The 20,729-nt window shown below is 36.3% G+C and overlaps 1 protein-coding gene across 1 annotated transcript in view; it reads left to right on the plus strand.

The window, feature by feature from the left end:
• Nucleotides 1-798: 798 nt before the first annotated feature.
• LOC149159729 (protein YCF54, chloroplastic-like) overlaps nt 799-20,729 on the plus strand; it is a 70,225-nt gene continuing 50,294 nt past the window's right edge. Inside the window, exons 1-2 of the mRNA XM_089436550.1 lie at nt 799-1,195; nt 2,088-2,317. Coding sequence (XP_089292676.1) covers nt 947-1,195; nt 2,088-2,317 — 479 coding nt within the window. The 5' untranslated portion in view covers nt 799-946. The remainder of the gene's footprint in view (nt 1,196-2,087; nt 2,318-20,729) is intronic.

A 20,729-nucleotide genomic window follows, 5' to 3' on the forward strand; every position in this document is an offset into this window, starting at 1 on the left:
AAACTAATCAAGAAAACTTTAACATATATTCTCTTTAACTCTCTGAAATATGCCAGAGATTGAGCTTCTTTCAATGCTTGTAAAATGAAATTTTCCCTCTTTCAAAACTCATCACCATATATGATGCAGGTCCGCAGGTGTAATAATAGAAATTTTCGAAAAAAAATGTCCCAACTTTTGTCACGAACATCTATGGCATTTGATTTAAGTTTATCATTACAAATTCGATATTTATTAATTTTTTTATATTTAAATTTTTAATAAGTCTGTACATACTAATATCAAATGATTATGTATTTTTGAATCTCAACTTCGGTAAAATAATTGATTTGAGTTTATTATTATAAAATTTATTTATTATATTTGATATTTATTAAATTTTCATATTTTATATATTTAATAAACTTGTACACATTAATTTCAAATGCTTGTGTAGTTTTGAATCGTTGTATTTTAAGGGACTAATAAAACCATTTAATGCAAAAACCATCAAATAATTTTAGGTAAGAATTAATAGTCCGGTCACACTGAGAATATTAGTTTATTTATCTTTATAGTATAATCCACTGCCCTACATAATAAAATAAGCCAATTTTCATTATATTTTTATGTTTTTTCATTTAATATAACTATATTTAAACTAAGTGGTAAAAACACCCTAAATAATCCAGTTCTATCCATTGCAATTATACTATTATCCACGTGCCTCTGTGCCTTTCGATTATTGGACCCTGGTTTCAAAATGGATTGGGTTGCAAAGAAATGGTTAATTTAAAGATAGAATTATGATTTTTTCGGTATTTAGAATACGGATGAGTAGAGTTCGGATAAGGTTTCACAGACCACAAAGCTAAGTCAGTACAACCCCGGTTCTATTGCACTCCTGCCTTCCTGAATAGACCAACTATAATTTAATCAAAGTGAATCGACATCAGCTATAAGGGCAATGGTAGTAACAGCAGCAACTACAGCCTCTTTGACAGGACATGGAGCCATTCACACATCCCCATTACTCAGAGAATCCACAAGAAGCAGATTCTGCATTGGATGGGCTTCATTACATTCTGCACGCAAAAACCATGAGAAGAACGGTGCCTTAATCTGTTCTTCCAGCAAAATCAGAGCCAGGTTCCAACCACCAATTAAAGTAGTTGCAAAAGAAGCACAGTTGGCTTCAACCGAATTAGATCAAAAAGTGAGTTCCAATACCTTTTTGTGTTTATGGTGAATTATTGAATTCTTTTGTAAGGGTCAAGTCTCCTAAAACCTAAAATCCTGATCTTATTTATGTATTCTTGGATACCACACAGAAGAAGCCCAAGCGTTTTCATGTTAATTATATTTTAAATTAATAGAAAAGGGATTTTATTTTGATTTTTTTTCGGGGATAGAATAATTAATTAATATCCATGAGTGTTTGTAGCAATGCAACAGTTTTCATGATTTTGAATAACTCAGTTAGCATTTATAAGATATCATATTTGTCAAGTTTTTGTAAATGGGATGCAAGATATGATCGTGGGAAAACTTTACAATTAAAAGTGGTTAATCTAGAAGGGTTTTGGTATGGTTGATCTCTCATGAAGTTCTGGTTGACGGTGTGATAAGCCGGAAGGTTAGTGATGTTATATGATTCATTTAGCTAGTTTTAATATCATTTTTTAAAATATTTGAACATGTGCTAAGTAAACTATTTCAATCCTGACAAATGAGAAATTAAAATCATGACAAATGAGAAATTAATCAGTTGCAGCTAATACTCATAAATATGAATCATATATCAATGACTTACTCTGCAAATAATCTTAAAAGTAATCTCACATGTTAAAATGCAGAAGCCCCTCAATGCTTAAATAAGGAATTTTTTGGCGGGCATATTGATGTCACAAAACCCATAATTGGGAAACCTATTCTCAGGGCTTAAAGCATTTGTGCATATTAGGAAATCACTGAAGAGATGAACAAGTTTCACCTGTTGTTTGTTTCACTGCCTGTACTACCCTTGCTTAGCGAGGGGTGAATATCATAAACCCTAAACCCTGAGAGCTCTTAACTGATGGTTGGAAGCATTTTTGTGTATCGCACAGAGCAAGACCAAGTACCACTATCTGGTCGCCAATGCCAAGTTTATGCTGGATGAAGAGGAGCATTTCAAGGAGCTGATGTGTGAAAGGCTAAGGAACTATGAGGAGCGTAACAAGGAAGTGGACTTTTGGCTTGTGATTGAGCCTAAGTTCCTGGATAAGTTCCCTGATGTGACCAAGCGGCTCCGGAGACCTGCTGTGGCCCTTGTATCTACGAATGGCACCTGGATCACGTAAGTTTTCTGAAAATAAAGCCATTTTTGTCATAGCTTGTTGCATGTGTGGGTCTTTCTGGTCTTTAATTTTCCGATTGGTTACTTTGTCATTGTTGCTGGATTAAGAGAGAGGTTTGGCGCTGGCATTGGATTTTGAGGCCACTTGACCTGTCTCTACTTTTCAAACTTGGAACATCATTCAACAACATGAAAATAGATCAATCATACATATTTATCTTTGCGTTGCGCTTATGCAGTTTATATTAAGAAGTTATATTAAAATGCAACGGGAGCGTTATTTAAAAAGAGGACTCTCGCAGGTCCACAATCAATTCCATCTCTGCACCACTGAATGAAGGGATATATAGAGGAACATCCTATTAACTGAAACACATGAATTGCCCCATAATTTATAAAAATTGCAATTTTTAATTCCAAATGATCAATCTATCAATTCCATCTCTGCACCACTGAATGAAGGGATATATAGAGGAACATTCTATTAACTGAAACACATGAATTGCCCCATAATTTTATAAAAATTGCAATTTTTAATTCCAAATGATCAATCTGATAACCGTTGTTAATGTCTCATCTATTCATTTATTTGGTAGCAATTGTAGCATAATGTATTTCATGCGTTCCTTAAACAATAAACAACAAACTCAGTTAGTGACCTAAAGAGGAGGTTAAGCTCAAAGCAGCGAATATCTTCAACAACAGAAATTGATCTGAGAGATTTTTTTGCAAGAAAATATCACAATTTCTATTCAAAGTGAGAATACAAATCACATTTCTGAGGTGTTACAGCACTGTGAAAACAAGAACGATGCCTAGTAAAAACTAGGTCCCTTCAACCCAAAATTTGCCTCCCAGCATAAAGCTGTTATATACCATCAAACATATCTGTCAACAGTCCTTTTACAGTTTCAGGCTTTTACATCATAAACAATCACAAAATAACGAAATATATCCATTCCAACACTGCCTTCAGAGACTCGTTCCAGCTAAACATCAGATGCAAGACTTACAAAACCCTTCATCTTCAGAAAAATAAATGAAACATAAGCATTATAAACAGTTCAGAAATCAGGGCAGCAACAAAGACTCCATTCTTATTTTCTCCACAGCCATGGACCCCACTGCTAACTGTTAACCGTCTTCCGATATGTGCCCACTTCCTCATTTATTTCCCTGAACATATGAATAAAGAAAATTTTGTCGAAGGTGGCTGCTATCTCATGTAATTGATCTCCTTTAAGTCTGAGCAGGATTTTATGTAATTCAGCACTTCCCTTCATCCAGTTTATGACAAAGGAGGCATAGTCAACATTCTGAATATGTTTTACTCTCCTTTCTAGTGCATAATAAAGCAATAACCTCAAAGTCATAAGCTCTGCATAGTTATTGGATCCTGCCTCAAGGCCTGCTTTAAATGTGACATGATGAGAATCAGATACAAACAGAACTCCTTCAGCATTGCTAAACTCTGGTGGACCCTGCCTAGCTCCATCAAAAAGACCCCAAGCTTGAATTTTGTCTAGTCCCAGCTCTTTCAACTGATGAGGAGCATCTTGCTTCTAACATTTGAAACCATTGATCTGATTTGTCAGAATTAGATCTGACTTGTGAGAAAACTTGAAAGGTGAGGAATGTGTTTATCCCCCAAGCTTGAATCTTGTCTAGTCCCAGCTCTTTCAACTGATGAGGAGCATTTTGCTTGATAGGCATTCTAACATTTAAAAGTTAAAACCATTGATCTGATTTGGCAGAATTAGATCTGACTTGTGAGAAAACTTGGAATGTGTTTATCTTCAAAGATTTGACTATTCCTAGCCATCCAGATTCCCAAATGATTAGGCATGTCAAGGCTATAAATTCTTTCAATTCTTTTTTGATATATCACTGCTTCAAACTTTACTCCACTGTCTCCTCTTTCCACAAATTTGAAATGCCCAAGATCTGCTCTAACTCTTTCCAGATTTGTAAGCATAAGGAAATTTTGTTAACTAGAGTAATATATTATATTCCTCCTTTCTACACAAAATCAAATTCGTGGTCCCTGTCTACACCTCCTTTGCATGAATTCCCATGCCAATTCCTTATTTATCAATGCTGACCATAAAAAGATGAGTCTTCTTGGGGGATTTTCATTGCCAGATCTGTCTCCACCTCCAGGTTGGCTCTTGAAATTCTGTAGCAAACAAAGCTTTGCATCCAAGGCGAGATACATATTTTTTCCCTGTGCTTGTTATTAGCCTGTTCAAGAGTGTCCATTTCATCCCTTGACCTGATATATCCTCTTTTACTAGTGGGAGTCCTTTGTTTTCTTTCTTCCCTTATTAAAGGAATTTAAAACAAGTCTTTCTGATTTTTTCTGTGACTTCATTAGGAATACTTTCCAAGGAATGCCAAAACATAGGAATGGACTCAAAACCAATGTTGTGAAAAGCGCGAGCAGGATTAAATCGGCGCGGGGAACGAATCGGAAAAAATCGGAAAAATCGGGAAAAAATCGGAAAAAAGCGGGAAAAAATCGTTTGGTACAAAAATATTCATTTTTTTTTTTTCGATTTTTTTAATATCTAAACCATCTACAACATAAAATAAATACATTGACACGTAAATATGATAAAAAAACTAATATATAAGATGTTTAATATCATTTCTAGCGCTAAATTCACACATAACATTGAATCATGTCCTGAATAGTAAGTCCTGACTCCTGAGTCCCAACTCAGCCTCAAAATATCAACAAAAAATATGATAATGTATCTCATCATGTCATAATGTAATATACAATAAAATGAGGTCTAATCCTATTGATTTCCTCTGCCCCTCTTGCGAGAAAATGCCACAGCTTTCCCTTTCCCTCTAGATGTAGATGCTGGTGCCTGTGCTGGTGGAGATGGCAGTGGAGTCTGATGTGCTCTAGAAGCTGAAGAACTAGGAGTAGGAGCTATAGGAGGTAGACCATGTCCTCTACTGGTGGCAGGGGTAGCCCGAGCAGGTGGTGTCACTTGGAAATATTACAATCTCCCAATCCTGAAATCCTGAAAAATTGATAAGTCTGCTGGATTTTAAATGAAATCTAAAATTTTACTTTCTCCATATGAAATCCAATGACGCTGGAACCACTCTCAAACATCCTGAGTCATTTCATGGTAATGTTAAAAATTTAATTAAAAGGATGAAAATGAAGATTAAGGAGAATGCCACTTTTACTTTAAGAATTTAACATTACCATGAATAGCATATCCATACTAGGGCCTAGACTTGATCATTAAGCTGCCCCACTCAAAAATTATTTGTTTCTTTCAAAAAAAATTGCATGAAAAAACCCAAATGACCAAATGAAAAACCAATTTTTTTTTTTATAAAATCGCGCTGTCCTGGCAACCCCGCGCTTTTTTCGGAAAAAATCGGCAAAAAAAAAGCCGATTTTTTCGTGTAAAAAGTGCGATCAAATCGGCGCGGGGAAAAAGCGCGATTAAATCGCGCTTTTCACAACACTGCTCAAAACATATCGTGATAATATTGGAATTATCACGATATTATTGCCGAAAACCACCTTGCTGATATTATTGCCAGTCTTTATTGCGAGAAATTGTCTGAATTGAAATTATTGTGATAATTTAGGTAATTATTGTGATAATTTTGAAATTATCACCCTGCTTTGTCAATTTCAACTTACTAACAATTTTTTTCTTTTGACCCTAATTTTGAAAAGTGAGTTAGGGGATTGAGCTGTGAGGATACTCTGACTATTTCTGTCAAGCAAACAAGTGGAAAGATATTGTTTTCATTTCCCATGATTCATCTCATGAGATAGATAACCTAGTAATTAATGGTAATATTAAATTCTTAAAGTAAAAGGATGATACCTTTCACTTAAATTTTTAACATTACCATTAATTGACTTAGGATGTTTGAGAGTGGTTTTGACCTCATTGGATTTCATATGGAGAAAGCAGAATTTTTAGATGCCACTCAAAATCCAACAGACTTCATGTTTTTAGGATTTCAGGGTTGGCGAGATTGAAATGTTTCTATTACATTCTGTGATGTATGAGGATATGGAATTAACATTTAATCAACATCGCCAAGCCCTCTATGTACCTCGATGTTGGTGGCATTGACTGTTGAGCTCCTCCTTCATGATTGTAGTATTAATGTACACTTAACTCAATTATTCATGACCCTAGTAAAAATGTACACTTCACTCAAGCAAAATCATTGATTAGGATGTTAAGTTTTTTCTATTTTATTTTAATGCTCAAAGGGTGATCTTGATGAGGAGGATCCCAATATAGGCAATGGTTTTGATGTTATGTAGCTATTTGTTGTAGCATGATTTTCTTTGGATTTCAGAGGCCATTTAGAGCCTCTCTATTGATCTTTTTTGATTCAAAGATAGCTTGCACTCGATGATATTTTGGTTATATGCACCCTTGCCATATACAAGAGAAATTTTGCATATTTGTGTATAATAATTTGGCTTCATATAGATGCATATGAAGTATATGTTGTTTTCAAAATTTGAATATTTTATGTATTTTTTTGGATGACCAATCTTTTGGTTTAGTTGAGGATGTTGTGATCATTTTCCATTAAGCAAACAAAGGGAAATTTGTTGTTTTCATTGCCATGATTAATCTCATGAGATACATTTATTTATTTATTTTATATGATTTGTATCATTCTATTAGATCTTATGACTCAGGACAAATATCATATTTTAATATCGAAGTCTGATATATCACTTGACATCTTATATATTGATTTTATTTTCATATTTATGTAGCAATGTGTTTGTTTGATGTTGATGTTATTTTAGAAGTTAAAACATTGAGAAAAAAATGATTATTTTTGTATTTTTTTAAAGTTTCCCGATAATTTTCAATATTTTCCCTGATATTGCCGATAATTTAAATTTTGGACCCTCGATGATAAATTGCCGATAACGATAATTGTAATATTGCCTCTAACATAGAATTTACTAAGTTAAGCCCCTCTCATAGGCTACTATCTATTACACCAATTATCTATTTTGGCGCAAATCCTTTTCAACCCATATTTAGCATCTTGCTCCTATTGAGAAATCTAGGGCATATAGTTAGGATATTTAAAATTTGATTTATCTTTTATCCTTGACATCTTCTTATGATGTTATTATTATCATTTGGTTTTGTTATATCATCAAGACAAATGCCAATAAGAAGATCACGACACAAACACAAGAACACTAGATGTAGACTACTAGCCAGGGCCAAAACCTCTCCTAGAGAGGAAAACCCACAAAATCTCTTCTTATAGAATCTGTTCAATGAAGACTTCCTAGACCATGACCTTAACCTTGATCAAACCCCAAGTGATGAGCCAGCTGAATCCCAAAGGATGTCTCTGCAAAAACCAGACCGAGGAAACCCTAGTTCCTCCTTCAAACTTGCACGTGTGAGCACCAAAGATAGAATTTTGCTTCCTTCCATAGATTCGCTGGCCTCTTAGGAATTCACTCTTCTTCCCACATAATTTCGCTGGATCAAACTCCTCTCTTCTTTGATAGAATCAGAGATAACTTGTAGTTCAATGTATGTCTCAAATGAGGTGAGGTTATTCTTTTTATAGGCCTCCATGGGGGTCATGGGGGTGAATTAAGTCTCTTTAGGTCGACTTGAAGAGGGTTGGCCAACTCATCACTTGGAGGACATGACATATTACATTACATATTTTTCCTTCTTGTTACATGGGCCCTCCAAGGGCTAGTACATCATGACCTTGACTCTTGACTTGACAACAAGACCTCTAGAGCACACAATGGGTGCTTTGACCTAGGACCACAACATAATGGGCAAGAAACCCATTTCAATAAAATAGCAAGAAACCCATTTCAATAAAATAATTTGACTTTTACAAACAAATTTTCTTTTTTTTCTTTTCTTTTGACAAGTACATCAATAATTACATCAAGTCATGACTCAAGAACAATTATGAAGACCGACACTAGTTACATTTCAACACTCCCTCTTAATTAGGGAGGTATTCATAATTGACCACAGGTACAAGGACAATACTTCCATTGAATTATTCTCATAAGAAGAGTCAGATTGATAAGCCATCTTAAGCATCAACATTATGATCAATATACAACTAACATTGTCAACATAGCAAGGCCTTGACTAACACGCTCTATCTCTCAATAGATCAAAGCACAATGTTGGGAGGTTTTACGTGGGACACCACACTACCTCTTAAGGCACATACCCCATCCGGATGTTCACAAGGTATGTCCTTCTAGGACAATTCCTGTCTTGGATTAACACATCCTCAAGGAATTTCCTCTTCGACTACTCTTACCTATTGGATGCCCTACCTCATCCTCAAAGAGTATCGGTCACCAAACTACTTCCTATCTTGGATTTCAAATCCTCAAGGAGTATCTATCTCAGATGCTTACCCAATCCTCTAGACGCCATTCTCTCCTCATGGCCTTCACTAAGACTTACGGCTATTAGTCCTAGTCTAGTGCATGACACATGAAGCAAAGAACTATATCCGTCACTCCCTCTCAACTAAGGAGGAGCTCCCTCTCAACTAGGGAGAAGTGTCAATCATTAGCTACTATGATAGTAGCTCTCAGGGCTCTATCGTCATTATCACACGTGCGGGTTTTCTTTGAACCTTACGGGGCCCTTTATATACAACTTCATCATGTTCCAACTTCTTCATCATGGAGCCTTTCCTTTTTATTAACTTCTTCGTAGGGCATAGGCCATCTTCTTCATCACTTCCCTTCAACAAACCATAGTGTTGAATCAACAGTCATGTCATCATTTTCTTTTTCAGAAAGTGATATTTTAGTCCACATCTGGTTATCCTTCATACAACTGCCTATTTCCAGTCATGCTTCTTTCAGGGTCTTCAATCCAATCACATGAGTACTAGTTGTAGGTGATATTATACAACCCTCTTTCGGTAGCCCTGTTTCAACTCAACCAGATGAGTTCAAATATCAAAATGAACATCAAATTAAAGTTACCTCTTTATGATGGCCCTTTGTTATATCATCATCTTCATCACGAACTAATCATCATCGAGCTCGAACATGGCTCCCTCTTGAACATCCAAAAAGTGATTAGGACATGACCATCAAACCATCTGCAACCTGCTATCATATCTGTCATCGTGGTGTACATCAGCTCCTCGGACCAAGTACCAAGGCAACAACCCAATCATATCCTTCTTAAAGTGAATCTTCTTCATATAGCAGGATCGTGCAGAACCTAACAATGTACCATGTTTTCATCAACATCATGGTCTTCCTTCAAATTTCATCAGAGTCTTTAGCAGAACATATCTTAGCCAGTCTTTTATCCCTGCACCTTATTTTCAGGATGAGGTCCATTGTGCTGCAATTGAATCAACAAGCTTCTTAAGAGGCTTGCTTTAAGAACATCTAGACTGGATAATAATCATCATGGTCATTCTTCCAAGTTGAAGAAGTCACTTCAACGCATCACAGAGGATCCAAAAAAAGCTTCTTAAGAGGCCTGCTCTCAGAACATATAGGCTGGATAATAATCATCATGGTCATTCTTCCAAGCTGAAGAAGTCACTTCATGACATCACAGAGGATCCAAAAAAATGATCCTTATTATCGGCTTGCAACAAAATCTTTATATCAGCTAGCTGATTGCTATCTTAGGTTCATGAATTCTATTGTATGCTGCTACCAATTCTTGTCTTTTAGGCATCCATAGTCCCGCAATCATACCATGAATCTATCTCTATACATCAGAGTGCCCACGGATCCAAGGGTCCTTACAGTTCCCTCCTTCCATCATGCTTACCAAAATAGAGGATCTACTTGTACTTCTTTCTTTATTTCCTATACCTTTTCAGTATTCATTGACAAGTACATCCAAGCAAAATATACAGTGATAAAAACATGATGCCAATCTGTCAATCTAGGATTACCATGGGATCTAGGATTTTCAAGTGCCAACCCTAGACCAATTTTATTGTTCTTCTGTAGATTGCATGTAAACCCTAAGGATCAAGGGTTAGGGTTTTTATGAGGGAACAAGTGAATTAGGGTTAGGTTTTCATATAGCTAGGGTTTCATATTAAACATCTAAGGTTTTTCAAACCTAGATATCATTACTAATAACAACAATTTTCAACAACAAACCCTAAAATCATACAATAGACCAACCCTTCAACATTTCATGTTAGACCCGTAATAAATGAAGATGTCATGCATACCTCAAGGTTACATACCTTTGTCATAGTGACTGCTGTAGGACCCTGTTATTCCAGATGCAAATGTTTTTCTTCAAGGTGTGCATCTGCTCGGGATATTCTTCACAATATCTTTTTGCTTTTTAATTTTTGCCTCTTCTTGCTTCAAGATCTGAATGCTCCTGCTCTTTTGTTTGTTAGTTAGAGATGTTCAGGTCTAGAGAACCGATTGCTATGGATGCAGTGTTATCAAGAATTATTTTTAAGCCCTTTTTCTATCAAAATTGATTATTAAATGCTTCAACAATGACAATCAGAACTTTTCTTATGTTGATCTCATGGAAATATCCTTCTTGTCACAGTCATACTATAGTGACTTTACTCACTGCCTATAGCTTATGTGACATGGCTTCCTTTTTAATATGAACAGTCACTATAGCTTCTTCATAAATGACTATGCTTTAGGAATACGGCTTTCAAGGCAAACCCTTAAACATGTTCCCTATTGATAGAACCTTTTCTTCACAATTACAAATGACTTCAATACCATAATACATATATTTTGAAAAATATACCTTTCCGATGACAAGAGAAGATGTCGGCTCGCTGTTGATTAGATTCAACCTGGGTATAAATATAAGACAACTTCATCATTGTGGTTATGCATATTCAGAAACTTCACAACCTAGTGGATCACAGGTTCTTTTTCTTCTACTCCATAGGTCGACTCGTTCATTGGTTGACGTAGGTTCGAATCTTGTATATGTCTGCTCAAATAGTTGACCAAAAACTTGTCTTTTGTATAGAGTTGTCACTTCATCGTGAATTTATACCACTGTAGGAGTGCACATATATTATGGATTTATGGCTGTGGGTGAGAGAAGAAAATCTCAGCATCCTTCTTGTAGCCTTCCAATTACGCCTGCCACTCCTTGAGACTATAGTGAGGACAGATCCATACTAGCAAATTGATCACCCACAAATATGTTTCTTGTTGAAGAAAGTGTAACTAGGTTCGGTATTTACAATGTAACTTTGATCTTTGTACTTGTTAAGAAAAAGAAATATATATTTTTTTAAATTATAAGAATGAGTTTCTTGCTCATTCCATAGGTCTAGGAATGTCAAAGAGTCAAAGACATGTAAAGAGCTCTTCTTGAGCATATGTGTAAATATATACTAGTCTAAAAGGCCCTCCAAGACAAGCACAATCCTCCAAAGACAAGCACAAACAAGTCTGCCAGCAAAACGATGAAGAAAGGCAGTCATGTCGGCCTCAAGATAAATATAAATAACAAGTCGACTCACAAAGGAGACAATACTTTCAGTGGACATGTCGGCTCAAATACAGGGACAAACTACTATATAAAGGAGCTTGCACCCTTGCATTTGGACAATGAATTCCTTGCACTCCTCTCTGAAATCTCGGTCAAATTTATGGTTACAGAAATCTTAGATAAAGGTGCAGTACAATGTTTCGGTTAGGAGAAGGATCCCTCTGGTTTTTCGGATAAGGATGACTGCTGTACACACTCACATACTCTTATAGTTTCAAATAAGAAACTCGATAATACCATAGTAATATATATTCTCGACATAGCCATGGCAAGTAAGATCTCGGTAAAGATTGCACTGCAATCATGATGAACATAGTTACATTCTCGGTCAAGGTGCAGTCATGATCCTAACATGGTCATGATCTCGGTAAAGGCTACAATAAGACAATCATGATCTTGGTGGATCAAAAGGCAGCTCTCCAATACATATATCAACATGGAAGATCTAGTTGGTGAAGACTTTGGTGAAGGGACAACAAAGATGTTGCAGTAGTGATGGCTTCGATGGTGCAACAATGAAGATGATCTCAATAGTGACAAAGAAGAGGATTGGTGTCTTGGTCTTGAAATGGCCTAGTAGGTCAAGGATCATGGTCTTGGTATTTGTCAAGTAGAATCTCTATAAGAAGAATTTTGTGCGGGTTTTCCTCTCCAAGAGGGAGAGGTTTTGGCCCTAGCAAAAAGCCAGCATCTTGAGTTCTTGTATTTTGGTAACTGTTTGATGAAGTAAGAAATACACACACTAATGATATCAAGATAAGATTGTGCTAATAAGCAAAAAGTTAAAATACCTCACAAATAGTTATCATGCTAAGAAGAATCACATTAACTACATTTGCCCTAGATTCTTCAACATGGAATCAGAGCTAAGGTGCTGAAGTCAAATGGAGGGCAACAAAAGAGACATACAAGGATCTGTCTCCAATGACATCAAAGTAGGTTGAAAGGATTAAAGGAGCAAGTATACAACAAGCATGTCTATAACAGTCATGGAGTATCAACTTCAGTAATTACAGTCATGCACTCAACTCATGCTCAGTTTGACAGAGTATACCAGTGATCCTCACTTCTTGATCAATGAAATTTCTCCATGCCATAAAAGATAGTCTCAGGTATACATATATATTGTAGAAGTAATCCAAGGAATACCTCTCATTACATCATTGTCTCAATATAGTTATTACATCAAGGCAGTTTCAGTGATGAGACAGTCTATCTATACAGTGCCACCCACAGTTTAGTTATGTTATTCATTGACAAGTTTGGGCTCTCAATACATTGCCTCTCTACACAATGCACATAGACATCACTGTGCAGTGCCATACCAATATACTTGTCACAGTCTCGAATTCTGTCTATGATTATGATCTCAATAGCATGGTGCTCGGATCAAAACATAGTATCACTAACATGTCAACAATATGTTGAAGTCAAAAGTACCTTAAAAATGAATTGGGAAGGTCGTGAAGCAGTCTCGGTGATGTCAAGACCATTGATGTCATGGTGCTAGAAGGCCTCCAAGGAAGTCGTGATGAAAGGATACTAATGATGGGCAGCTCAAGCAAAAGAAGCATCAAGGTGAAGATCTCCTCTTCACACACCAAGTAAGTATCTTTCAATTTTATAATCAGATTTGGTTAAATGATTTCATGATTGCAAGGGGATTTATAAATCAGTTAGATAATCGAAAGTCCTTGCATAGAATAAGGAGGATTGTCATAATCCTCATAGAAAAGAGAAATCATTGATATCTATGAAAAGGTCTATGAAGGTCAAGCATTGCTTGAATCCATCAAGAGATTCATAGGATTCATATGATATCACTCAAAAGTCCTCTCATACCGAAATAGCAGAAGAGGAGACATAAAGAGAGATATATGAAATGCTAGATATACTATTGGAAATTAAAGTAAGGAAGGTCACTTAGACCTACACAATAGTAAAGGTATTAAAGAATGAAAGAATAACTTCATGAAGATCTAGGAAAGATGATAAGAAGGTAGTCATCATTGATGAGCAAGGTAAAAAATATCAATGAACAAAGAAGGTTACCTCACTCGACAATTTGTGGTCTCTATGCTAGATAGAAAAAGACAAGTTGCAGTCTATAGTATTAAAGGATAAAAGAATTCAACCTTGTGTAGAAAGGAAAGGCAAGGTTGGTCCTCAAGCAAAGACAAAATAAGTATAGTTAAGATTCAATGCTATAAAAATATTTTGAAAGCTCATATCATTGAAAGATGGAGGAAGCTAAAGAAAAGGGCCAAGGAAAGAGGGAGTATCAAATCTCTCCTCTGAGTAAGATAGTATCCCTCACAAAAGGATCCTATCATAAGCTCCTATATCTTGTGTTATAAGATATGACAATGATAATAAGATGCATCATGGCATCATGAAAGCATTAGAAGCAAGAGCTCGCGACATCACCATGGGAATCATGAAGGACAAAAAGTATAAAATCCATGATAGTCAAACATGAAGGATATAGCTCTTGGGAATCTCATTGAACATTAAAGGAAAGAAAGATGTCATCCAGGGCAAGGCTCATCATACATCAAGAAACATCTGCCAGATGGGGATATGCAAGATCCTCAAGGTTCTTTGATGGAATCCTCATTGGAGGGTTCACTAATCTAGAGAGGAAGCAGGTGTTTCATCAGGAACTCCAACTCATGGAATTCATGGGATAATTGTGTGATGACATTGAAGATCTCTTCAATCAAGGAAGCTGCTGGAAGAAGCCTAGATGACCTAAAGGTAAAATGAGGTATGTATGCTTGTATTTAATATTATAATGTCATGTCATATGGTTGCAGGTAACAATGGATCATTACTTCTATCTTGAGAAGCATGATCAAGAGAAAAAGGATCTTCTCCTCTGAAAGAATGCAGGAAGGCATAAGTCACACTAGATGAAATCAACATAATATGTCCTCATATGAAGTATGAGGTAGTTGACTAAGAAACTTTGATCAAAAGCTCTGAGAAATGGAATGTGTGAGGAAGAGATCGTGAGATATGCAACGATGATGAAGGCAATCAACATCTAAAAGACCAAGAAGATTTGACTAGGAAACCTCCTAGAAAGATATAAAGACTCTGATGAAAGAAGACCCTTGACAATGGATATCCTTGGGAGATATGTCAACAAGTGTGCAGGATGTTGATACCTACAAGAAGATGTCATGATGAAGAGCCATCTCGTAAGGTATGATTTAATTTAATATGATGTTTTGATTTCTTGAATAATATTTGGATGAGTTCATGTAGGGCTACTAGAACAAGACTTGTAAGTACAAGTACAACCAACATTCATGCGATGGATGGAAACTCCTGAAAGAAGCATGGAGAGAAAAGAAGTAGCCATATGAATAATGTTTTAGATGTATGCCAAGAAGGCCACTTTCCATGAAGAAAGGAATGACATGACAGAAAAAGAAGGAAAGTGATCGATGGCTGTTGCCCTACAAGGAAGAAGCTCAACTAAATTCCATGGCATCAAGGAGAGAAATTGACCAATCAACTGAAGAACCCACGAAGAAGAAGCTGCTCATGTATAAAAGAGTCCCTAGCTAAGAGTAAGCTATGACAGGTCCCTGATCAAGAGGGAGTTTGAAATAGATCACCCTTGATTACAAAGGAGTGACAATTGTGTTTTTCCATTTCATGTGTCATGCACTAGACCAAGACTAACAATCGTAAGTCTAGATGAAGGCCATGAATGGAAATGTAGACACATGATAGACACAACATTCTTGTCTTCATTTGGGAAGAAATAATGGGAGGATTGGGTAATAATATGGCATCTGATACTCTTTGAGGATGTGTAGGGCATCCAAGATAAGAGTAGGCAAGAGGACCGATATTCTTTGAGGGCTGGGAACCCAAGATAAGAATAGTCCTAAAAGGTCATACTCAGTGAACACTCGGGTGGGTATGTACCTTGAAATACAATGATGAAGGTGTCTATAAATCACTGGTCTCACCAACATTGTAACTCATGGTCTCATGGAGAGATGGCGTTGTTAGTCAAGGCCTTGCACTATGACAATGCTGATTGATATGATGCTATAAAGATGGGATTACCAATCTGATTCTTCTTATGAGAAATTATTCAGATTGAGAATAACCAAGTACCATTATAAATACCTCCCTAGTTAAGAGGGAGTGTTGAAGAAAGTGTAACTAGGTTTGGTATTTACAATGTAACTTTGATCTTTGTACTTGTCAAGAAAAGAAATATTATTTTTGTAAATTATAAGAATGAGTTTCTTGTTCATTCTATAGGTCTAGGAAAGTCAAAGAGTCAAAGACATGTAAAGAGCTCCTCTTGAGCATATGTGTAAATATATACTAGTCTAAAAGGCCCTCCAAGACAAGCACAATCCTCCAAAGACAAGCACGAAGAAGTCTACCAGCAAAACGATGAAGAAAGGCAGTCATGTCAGCCTTAAGATAAATATAAATGACAAGTCGGCTCACAAAGGAGACACAACACTTTCGGTGGACATGTCGGCTAGAATACAGGGACAAACTACTATATAAAGGAGCCTACACCCTCGCATTTGAACAGTGAAATCCTCGTACTCCTCTCTGAAATCTCGGTCAAGTTCAGGGTTACAAAAATCTTGGATAAAGGTGCATGACAATGTTTCAGTTAGGAGAAGGATCCCTCTGGTTTTTTGGATAAGGATGACTGCTGTACACACTCACATACTCTTACAGTTTCAGATAAAAAACTCAGTAATACCATAGTAATATATATTCTCGGCATTGCCATGGCAAGTAAGATCTCGGTCTTGCATAGATCTATCCAACTCGAACTAGGATTACTTTTATGCACAGTTAACAAGACTTATGCTCAAGAGGAGATCTTGTTCTCCTTATGTTCTGAATAATCCTTCAATGAAACTAGTGATATGAACCTTACAATTTTGGACTTTTGACAATGACTTTCAATGGAGATTTTTTTTTTTTTATGCTCAAAACTTTGAAGAGGATTCGACTCCTTTTCTGAAGTTATTTTGTCAACTCGGATTAGCTTGATCCTTTGCTTATAAAATGGTTATGGCTTGACTGACCTAATACTTCTTTAGATAATTCATACCTTCAACCAAACCTGTAGCAAATTTGAATTCCAGTTCAGACTTTCAATCTTGCAAAATGGTGCTTTTGTGCCTTTGTTCTTATGCTAAAGATTTTGGCCTTCCTTGGGCTTATTGACATGCCATTTGCTCCTTCAGAAATCGCCTTCTTGTACCCTCGATATCACTAGATGGATCTGCGGCCTCTTTAATCTTCAATCTGCTAGTCAGAAGGTGTAGATTAGGGAGAACTATTAGATTAGCCTTTAGGTTCTTATGATCAAGGCTTATAAACCCTCCAAATCAATTCGCTCTTGCATTGTATAATGTGACCTTGTCTCTGCAATTCGGGCTAGAATATGTGCCCAAAAATTTGCTCTAGACGTCCCCACAAATTCGGTCTAGGATTATAGTATTCCTTAAGAAGTGGTGAAGCTGAACTGATCTTCTATCTGCCCACTATTCAAAGCCCTAACTCTGTTACCATGTTGAGAAATCTAGGGCATACAATTAAGGTATTTAAAATTTGATTTCTCTTTTATTCTTGACATTTTCTTGTGACGTTATTATTATCATTTGGTTCTGTTATATCATAAAGACAAATGCCAATAAGAAGATCACGACACAAACACAAGAACACCAAATGTAGGCTACTAGTAAGGGCCAAAACCTCAATTAGAGAGGAAAACCCACAAAATCTCTTCTTACAGAGTCTGTTCAATGAAGACTTCCTACACCATGACCTTAACCTTGATCAAACCCCAAGAGATGAGCCAACCGTATCCCAAAAGATGTCTCTGCAAAAACCAGACTGAGGAAACCCTAGATCCTCCTTCAAACTCACACATGTGAGCACCAAAGACAAAATTTTGCTCCCTTCCACAGATTCCATGGCCTCCCAAGAATTCGGTCTTCTTCTCGCACAATTTCGCTAGATCAGACTCTTCTCTTCTTCGATAGAATCAGAGATAACTTGTAGTTCAATGTATGCCTCAAATGAGGTGAGGTTCTTCTTTTTATAGGCCTCCATGAGGGCGAATTAGGCCTCTCTAGGCCGACCTGAAGAGGGGTGGTTGACTCATCACTTGGAGGCTTCTAGACATGAAATATTACATTACCTATTTTTCCTTGTTACATGGGCCCTCCAAGGGCTAAAACATCATGACCTTGACTCTTAACTTGACAACACGACCCCTAGAGCACATAATGGGTGCTTTGACCTAGGACCACTATATAATGGGCAAGAAACCCATTTCAATAAAATAATTTTTCTTTTTACAATTTTTTCTTTTCTTTTGACAAGTACATCAATAATTACATCAAGTCACGACTCAAGAACAATTATGAAGATCGACACTAGTTACATTTCAACAACTCTAGACTATTAAAAAAGATTGAATATATTTGCATAATTAGTTACATACCTATAGCAGTTCAATAAGTATCCAATATTTCTTGCAACTTTCTTGCTTCCCTTACACGACCATTAAATAACAAGAAGAAATCATTAACAAATAATAGATGATTTAACAATATTATCCTACCAGTTCTGACTCCAACAATTATTTCTAATCTTTATCATCTGTATAACTCTGCTCAAACCTTTAGCAACTAGCAGGATCTATAGAAAGGATAAGGGTACCTTGCCTCAGCTCCATGTTGGCCTAACATTTTTGAGGCTGAATCACTAATAAACACAACAAAAGAGACAAAAGTTATACAATCCATTATCCATTTAACCGCTGTAAGATTAAAACCAACATGTAGAAGCTAGCCAAATGGTTTTGTCCTATGCTTTGAATAATTGTAATTTCATTTTAAATTTCTGTTGAAACCTGGCACCTGATATTTTATTAACCTAACAGATTACAGATCTATTGAATAGATGCAAAACTAGGTTCTTAACACAATTAATGGAAACAAAATTACAACAACTCAATCACAAGTGACACAAACATATTCTGTCCAATCAATAGTTCGTCATTAATAACTCGGAACCTACTTGGGCTCCCATCCCAAGATAATGATCCAATTGAAGAAACTACAATTACAACATACCCTAGATCTGATCCAACAGATCAGACCCTAGATTTGTCCTCGATCTCCTTAGCTAATTTGGATCTCCAATGCCGCACCGTCATACCTTCCTCGGACTCAATACACTTGAGTATCACACTCCTCACTTGAGAAAATCCCTCTCTCAATGGTTAGTGTTGCTGTATGGTGTATCTTTCTCTTTTCCTTAGCCTTTGCTTTTATAACTTTACATTGAGCTAAATCCCTAAATCTTGATCTCAAGTGAGGTGAGTATCACACTCCTCACTTGAGAGAATCCCTTTTTCAATGGCTTGTGCCACTGTATGGTGTGTCTTTCTCATCTCCTTAGCATTGCTTTTACAACTTTACATTAAATCCGTAAACCTCAATCTCCAAAGTGATTGACGACAGAGATTAGATCTTGCCTCACTTGAGATTAACGGTTGATATTAAAACATAATCACTAAAGTAAATTATTTTACTTTTCCTAAGTTTGTTTAGCTCAATTAGCCAACATAATTATGTGCTTTCCTAGGTTAGACTTAGGCTAAGTTACAATAGCAACTTGCTCATACTTGAGCAAGTGTCCTAGGGAGACTTTGGGTGAGTTTCTGCGTGCCTAGACACTTAGGCCTTGTTAATTTTTAGGGCTAGATTTGTTCTCTACTGTAGATATTTGCAACTTTAACCTTTTTCAATATTTTCACATTACATTCACCCCATAACATCATATCATCATTAGCAATTATGTAGAGAGAACAATAATCATCAACCAATGCAGCGGAATAGTAAAGAACAACAAAAGAAAAGCATACACAATAGAGACACCGGGATTCAGGTAAGAGACCAAGAAACCCCACAATGGGGAAAACCCAACCAAATTCTTCTTCTTAGATATTCATCGATTATTCAGCTGAGATACAAAGTACAATAAGAATGAGATTCATCAATCACATCAGGTCTCTTAGGCCCAACCTAAGTCAGTTCACAACTACGTTTGTGAACTAAATGATCTGATCTCTAGAGAGCTGTTTCCATAACACTGTCACAAGAGGTAACATCCATGTCATAAGAATAAGAGTCATCACTATTAGAGGTCATTACTATCATCATCACTGTAATGAATCAGTGCTGTCAAATGTCATCAAATGTTATCAAGAATCATCTCTGTCAAGAGTCATAAGAGCAGGTGCCATCACTGTCAAGTGTCATCATCAAAGATATACTGCTATCAAGGGTTACTTTCATCATAAACAAGGTCATTGTTATCATATAAGAACAAGGTCACTGTCATCATATAAGAGCAAGGTCATTTTCATGTCATTCATCTAAATCACTGTTGTTAAGGGTACTATCTCAAGATACTGCCCAAGCGAGCCACAAAGTATCATGTCATGGAGTATAGTGTTAGCCAAAGATGCAAGCCACAATGAACCACATGGAAATACAATACAGTTATGTGAGCCATAGAAACATTTAAAACGAGTCATAGTAATACGATGCCACTATATATAAGTGATGTCAAGTGCATGCCAAGAGCGAGTCACAAAATTTCTTGTAAAGTGAGTCATAGAATCACTAAAATGTGATCCTTAGAGATCATATGCGAGCCATAGCCATAGAATTATATGAGCCACCATAAAAGAACGTAAGCCACTGTTGATGTGATCATTAATTCGAGCCACTGTGATGAGTTGCAATCTCAGAGTATGAGCTCATATATATATATAT

This window comes from Pinus tabuliformis, chromosome 5_2, assembly GCF_031772625.1.
Source record: "Pinus tabuliformis cultivar Carrire ecotype Pingquan chromosome 5_2, CPIR1, whole genome shotgun sequence".
In the NCBI taxonomy this organism is placed as follows: domain Eukaryota; kingdom Viridiplantae; phylum Streptophyta; class Pinopsida; order Pinales; family Pinaceae; genus Pinus; species Pinus tabuliformis.